The following is a 7020-nucleotide window of genomic DNA, read 5'->3' on the forward strand; positions in this document are numbered from 1 at the left end:
CAGAGGGTAAAAAATGAAGGGTTGCTCTGCACATCTGTGATCTTATTCCATGTACATGATTGCTTTCTTTTAAATGCTGGGTGTGAGTACGATGTGTTTGGTTGGACTAGTGGTCTGAGGAAAGGGGGATTGAATTGATGAGAATTTAAAGATAATGAGTAGATGCCACAGTGGCGCTCATGACTACTGTTACTATAAAAATCAATCTCAATAATTTGTCAAATCTTTTCCTAACTGAAGTGGCTCCATTCAGTTTTAAATGCACTGTCTGCAGGTGTAATTAAAGCTGTAAATCTGCAGCATTTAGACACAGGCCCCATTCTGATGGATGAGCTCGTCTTTCATTGATCTGACCTCCGTGCATTTAGATTTTCCTGGTGCAGCACTGAGCCACGACGTGGGCGCATGCACTGCTCGGTGAGATACTGAGCCATAAAGTGGGTGCATGCACTGCCCGGTGCAGGACTGAGCCTTGAAGTGGGTGAATGCACTGCTCAGTGAGATACTGAGCCATGAAGTGGGTGCGTGCACTGCTTGGTGCAGCACTGAGCCATGAGATGGGTGCATGCACTGCTCAGTGAGATACTGCACCATGAGTTGAGTTCAAGCACTGCTCAGTGCAGTACTGAGCCTTGAAGGGGGTGCATGCACTGCTCGGTGAGAATATGAGCCATGAAGTGGGTGCATGCACTGCTCGGTGAGATACTGAGCCATGAGATGGGTGCATGCACTGCCCGGTGAGACACTGAGCCATGAGATGGGTGCATGCACTGCCCGGTGAGATACTGAGCCATGAGATGGGTACATGCACTGCCCGGTGAGATACTGAGCCATGAAGTGGGTGCATGCACTGCCCGGTGAGATACTGAGCCATGAGATGCGTGCATGCACTGCCCGGTGCAGGACCGAGCCTTGAAGTGGGTGTATGCACTGCTCAGTGAGATACTGAGCTGTACCCAAAAGTTCCAGGTTTGATTATATTTGTACTGATTTCACCTTGGATCCACCTCAAACCCCCACACTAGAAAACAGGAAAATCAGCAAGGATTTCTGCTCCTCATTAGTATCCAGTGACCATTTTGATTTGGCTGCTCAAAATGCCCTCTGCATCTTAATGAGCCTGCTCAGCATGGCCAGGCCATTCAGGCACTGTCTCTGAGGTGCTTATGAAACTGGCACCCAACGTTAATCCACTGCCTGTGGAAAAAGAGAGGAGGAAATTGGAAAGAAAGAATAGTATGTGAATGTCGGCTCAACAGGGTACCACTCTGCCAGCGTTCGTGACTGTTGGTCTATTACTTCGGAGTGCCTCTGTGTCCTGGGAGCGGTCAAGGTCTGGTTTTCAGCAGCCTGTGGGCTGATAACATGTTGTATGGAGATGAATAATTCAACTCACTGTTGAACATGCTCTCAATGGATTCTGGAATACTGGCCCAAATCACGCAGGTATTGGCATCACCCGTGGTCAATGTTCTCTCAAGGACTCCAACAAAATAAACTAGCTCTCCTTGGAGCTTAGAACATTGGTGCCCTCTGGCTTGTTTGAATCCAAATGCCCAGGTTCTTTGCTTTCACTGACAGTGGAGTGGATGGCAACTCCTAGCCTGTTAGCACTATGCTTATATTCTGCTCAGATCTGATTCACTTGTTTAAAAGCAAAATCTGCAGCGGAATGCAGAAAAGCAGGAAATAAATCCCTTTTGTAAAATGTCTGAAAAGAAGGGACTTCTCTTAATAAACCTCACATTTGATGTATGTTTGTGATTTGTCACAGTCTAGAGAAAGTCCTATCGCGATCTCTTTTTTTAAACATCACCTTTTTAAAAGCCATTTGTTGGGTTTCACTTTTATTGCCTACATAGTGTGATCTGAGATTCTGTGCATTCTTGGTAATAGATCTGCTTGTCCTTTTCCTCTTCTACAGGCTGCAGCATATGCCTCCGAGGATGGTGTTCTGACTGAGGCAATGATCGATTCCAGGGTGACTGATGCAATTCGGCAGCACAAACAGAAAATGGAGTGGCTGAAGAATGAGGGCAGGGAGAAGACTAAAGGCGTAGAGCATCTTGTGCCACCCCTTCCAGAGGGCACACCGGTGTGAGCATCCAGCAGAGCAGTGTCTGCACCCAGCAACTGGGCTGAGAATCCCTGAATTGAACTGAACTGCACCAACGTAAAATGTGCTTCAGCATGCACTGTGCACTCTCTAGGGTTATTCATCTATGACTTTCCAGTGGTACGAGCAGTTTTGCACATGACTTCAACCCAGGCAGCAGTCAGTTGATGCCCTGTTGGACCTCCAGCTTACACTAGTCAGACAGTATTTGTCTGTACATTGTGTAACCAGTAGGAAGCAGCTTGTTAATGAGAGGAGACTTAAAATGGCATTTCTGTCAGTCTCAGTCTGTCACACCAGCTGTAGCAACTGTATGTCCTGTGTCATTCATCCCTTGCAGCTGTTGAGTATTCAGTGTGGACAGCCTGACCTAGGAGGAGAGTATGATGGTGAAGTCTGTGCAGCTAAGTATCAATGTGTAGAAGATGTTTTGCGTTGATGTGGTGCGTTTTTGTTCTGGGCTCCTCGACTCATGGCACTGGCCATGATCTATAATCTACAGTTGGATTCATCATGTTTGCGACCGTATCCCTTATTGGCCGCCTACCTCAAATGTCTTTCTTGAAATGGACATTTTCACTTTTTTTCAATAACGATTCCCACAGATCATGGGGATTCACTGCCATTTTACATCAGTGGTGTGATCGAGCAATTGTTAGTTTGCAACTCAGCAGGTCGCTGAACTGAGTTTTACTGTGAGAAAATAAAACCACCTCATAACAGTTGCTGAACTTTACAAATAAAGTGGGAATGAGGACTATCAGGGAAGTCTAATTCTGTTTCCCTTGTCAAATATAATCTCCTGTGGTTGTGGCATGTTAACATAGTCTGTATGGAATTAAAAGAGGCTGCTGGCTGGGCCCTTTACATCTGTCCTGTTTGTCTCCTTCCCAGGCTGATGACCAGTAACTCCACTGAATATCTGATTATAGAATTCCTGTAGGTGGGATTAGTGGGGAGGGGGATTGGCTTCCTATTTAACCTATTGTGGATGAACATTATAAGAACTAAAACCTGAGATTTTTAATATGTTAAATTTGAATAAATTAAACTAAACACTAATTTAACTGATCCCACTACTACTTTTAATCATTTTAAATACTTCTTTGACAGAAATTTCTTTGCCAGCAAGCCATGCATTTTCTAGAAAGTGAAAATTGCGCTCAGGCCTCAAAAGGTTAAATGCCCTGTGGTTCTGCACTGACCCACCAGCAATACTGATTGCATTGGATTAGAGCCAATTGGAATTGATTTTAAATGGAATTTTAACTTAAAACAGCCCAAATGGTGAGAAATCTCCTTGCAATTTTCCTCATCCCCATCCCTCACCCAAAAATTCTCATCCACCCTGTTCCATGTGCCTCTAAGCTTATCTAATAGAGGATACAGGGTGTCACATCGAGACTCATTTGACCCCTTCAGTCAGAGAATGTTTTCAGTGATACATTGGCACTAAAGTTGAATGAGGAAAGCCAAGTCTTGGGCTGCTTTACGGAGTGAAGCCGTACTTTGCCTGCTTTCCTTTCAGGTTCGGGGGGAAGGGCACCTTCTCAAGGGCAATTAGGAGTGGGCAACAAATGTTGGCTGTGCCAACAACGCCCACAGCCCAGTGACAAGTACATTTAAAAAAAGGTTTGAATCAATTTGATCTCCAACTTAAACCAGTGACCCCCCCCCCCACCCATCCATTAAAAAGAAATAAAAGAGGTTTCTTCCCAGGTTGCCTTTTTAAAAAAAAAAGGTGCCTTGCATGTGCCAAGCTGTTGGCATTAATAAAACAAAAGTATTAATTTTAAACTAGAGTAGAGAACTCTGTCCTGATGAGCTGATAGTTATGGTCTTTTTCCAGAGTTGGATCTGTGTAGAATGGGGTAGGGTCCCAGTAGTTTCCACACTTCCACTCCTTTGTCCCTTTTGTTTCTAATGATGACTACACATATTTATGGATGTTGAGCTACGTGCAGAGAACCCGGTTTGCAATTTGCCATGTTAATTGTTCTGTATTATTTATGATGATTCTTGTTTCCCATGATTTAAAATGGGAAAGCCTCCTATAATAGCCTGTTCCATATGACCTTTGGACTTGTGGAGTCACTCATCTAAATTACTACCAAGAAGATCAAATGTACTTTTAGCTAGCCTGTAATGCCCCTTGTGCCTGGAATGTTCAGAATCCCTATGCCCCTTGTGCCTGGAATGTTCAGAATCCCTCTCCCCAGAGTGGCTGCAGATGTTGAGTTGTTGTTGAAAACCACTGGTGAACTTCATTGAAAGACTGAAGTGGAAGTAGCAGGAATGCTTTAAATGATGTTTGGGCATGGGGGCCAAGTGGGGTTTCCGGCCTGTCATATATATTCTAAGTAAGCCATTAATTGTTAAAATGATCCTGGTGATTTTACAATCTGGAAAGCTTGAGTTTTCTTTTGTACATTTATTAGAAGGTGAACAGAATCCCATCAAGTTTTTTTTTAAACTTGCCACATCACCATATTCCAAACATGAAATGATTTTAATTTGATAAGTCATTTTTTTATTGGATTAAACATGTAAATCCTGCTTTATCTAATAAAAAGATAAGCTATTGGAATCAGCCAAATAGAAAATGGTTTATTTTGCAAGAAAAGACAAATCAAGAGCTGGTTCTCGCTGAAAATGTAGACCTTTGTCAACATGCAGGATGTTATTACCCAGTGTGGAATTTTCCTTAATTTTGTATCTAACCCGTGTTAACAGTCAGCATTAAGTAAAGCTTCCTCCAGGCGGGGCACAGCAAAGCTTAAATGCAGATTACAGGTCCTTAGGCCATGTCTGCTGTTAGTGCCATTAATTTCCCCACCGAATATAATCACACCCTCCAGCCAAGACCAATTTAATGGCCTGTTTTATATAGTGGGCTACTGTGCCCTTGAGATCTGACTTGTACCCCACTCTTTTATATGAGGCCTTTCATCCAGTAAGGTGGGATACAATCATGTCAAAACCTAGGGTGTCCAATCTCTTGTGGCCCATACTGTCTCCTGTGTTAATGCATTTATTGTTAAAGCACCCCCGCGTTGTAACAGTCTTCTCCAAGGGAATCTAGCCCTGTGATTGTTGGTACTAAGTCATTTCAGCATAAAAACAGCCATGAGCAGCCCACATTTGGTGTCGTGAGCCCATAGGCAGTTAGTGTGTTCACTGCATTTGTCCATGTGTCCATTTCTGTGGTTATAACAATGAAATGATGAACCCTGTGGCACCTCTAATTCATGGTGAAGCTTTGTTCAAATTCTCACTCAAAAATGCCCAACCTACACTCATTGGAATATCTAATGCTGCAATGATTACCACTAAGGTATTTGTGGTGCCTTGTAAGGTCAATAATTTTGGGTGAAAGTAACTGACCATCAGAAAATATTATTGAAATATCAAAAGCAATACTCACCTGAAAATGCCAGCACTGTGTCTTCTCCTATGGGGTGAAGGAAAGAAACATGGGGTCATATGTGAAATTTCCTAGTATCTTGAGCTCCAGGGAGCTATGGAGAAAATAAAATTTAGCACATTGATTCTAGGTTAGTCCTTTTATCCACCCAAAACCATAGAAATGTTACGGTGCAGAAAGAGGCCATTCAACTTATCGTGTCTGCGCCAGCCAAAAAGAGAAAAAAGAAACTAGCCACTCATTTTAACCCCATGTCTACACTGTGCCTGTAGAATCTCGCCTTTGAATGCCTACCACTGATTTGACAGTTTTTCCTTCTAATACCTGTATCCAGCCCACTCTCGCCAGCTCACCTCTCAGCTTTGTAAAACTTGTCTTCCCCCAATTTAGAGCTTTCACTCCTGTTCTGTCTTTGCCCTTTTCCGTAATGATGCTAAATCTAACTATATTATGGTCACTATCTCCAACATGGCCCCCCACTGCTACTTCATCCACTTGCCCAGCTTCATTTCCTAAGACTAAATCTACAATTGCGCCCCCTCATTGGGCTTGTTATGTGCTGGCTGAAAAATTTCTCTTGAATGCAGTTCAAGAATTTTGCACCCTCTGTGCACCTCACACTGTTCGTATCCCAATTGATATTAGGATATTTGAAGTCCTCAATGATTACTGCCCTATTGTTTTTGAACTCAGAAATCTGTCTATATATTTGTTCTTCTAACTCCCTTCCACTATTTGGGGGTCTATAGTACACTCCTAGCAGTGTGGCTGCCCCTTTTTTATTTCTGAGCTCAACCCATATGGCCTCATTTGATGCTTCATTTAGTATATCATCCTTCCTCACAGCTGTAATTCATTCTTTAACCAATAATGCTACACCCCCCCACCTTTTTTATTCCCCTCCCTATCCTGCCTGAGAAGTCTATACCCAGGGCTATTGAGCTGCCATTTTTGCCCTTTAAGCCAAGTTTCTGTTATAGCGATGATAACACGCTGCCATGTATCTATCTGTGCCCTCAGCTCATTGGGTTTATTTGCTATACTCCTTACATTTACACACACACCTTTTAACACCATCAAATTCCCGTGCTGTACACTTTTTAACCTGTGCTACTTCTGTTTTTCAGAGTCACTCACTGATTCTCCATCTTCCATTGCCTGCTCTGAATTTGCCCTCAGGTTCCCTTTCCCTTGCCAATCTAGTTTAACCCCCCCCAACAGCACTAGCAAATCTCCCTGCGACGATATTCATCCCAGTCCTGTTCAGGTGTAGACCATCCAGCTTGTGCAGGTCCCACCTTCTCCAGAACCAGCCCCAATGCCTCAGAAATCTCCCAATTCCACCCCCCCGCCTCCGCCTCCTACACCAGCTTTCCAGCCACGTGTTTATTCGTTCAATTCTCTTATTTCTATACTTACACGTGGGACTGGGAGTAATCCTGAGATTACTGCTTTAGAGGTCCTGCTTTTCAATCTCCTT

General features: G+C 43.5%; 1 protein-coding gene across 1 annotated transcript in view; it reads left to right on the forward strand.

Annotated features, from left to right (window-relative positions):
* Window positions 1-3913, forward strand: part of atad3 (ATPase family AAA domain containing 3) — a 39485-nt gene extending 35572 nt beyond the window's left edge. The window contains exon 16 of the mRNA XM_078558016.1: window positions 1925-3913. Coding sequence (XP_078414142.1) covers window positions 1925-2101 — 177 coding nt within the window. The 3' untranslated portion in view covers window positions 2102-3913. The remainder of the gene's footprint in view (window positions 1-1924) is intronic.
* Window positions 3914-7020: the final 3107 nt, after the last annotated feature.

The sequence above is a fragment of the Cetorhinus maximus genome, chromosome 15 (genome assembly GCF_964194155.1).
Source record: "Cetorhinus maximus chromosome 15, sCetMax3.hap1.1, whole genome shotgun sequence".
In the NCBI taxonomy this organism is placed as follows: domain Eukaryota; kingdom Metazoa; phylum Chordata; class Chondrichthyes; order Lamniformes; family Cetorhinidae; genus Cetorhinus; species Cetorhinus maximus.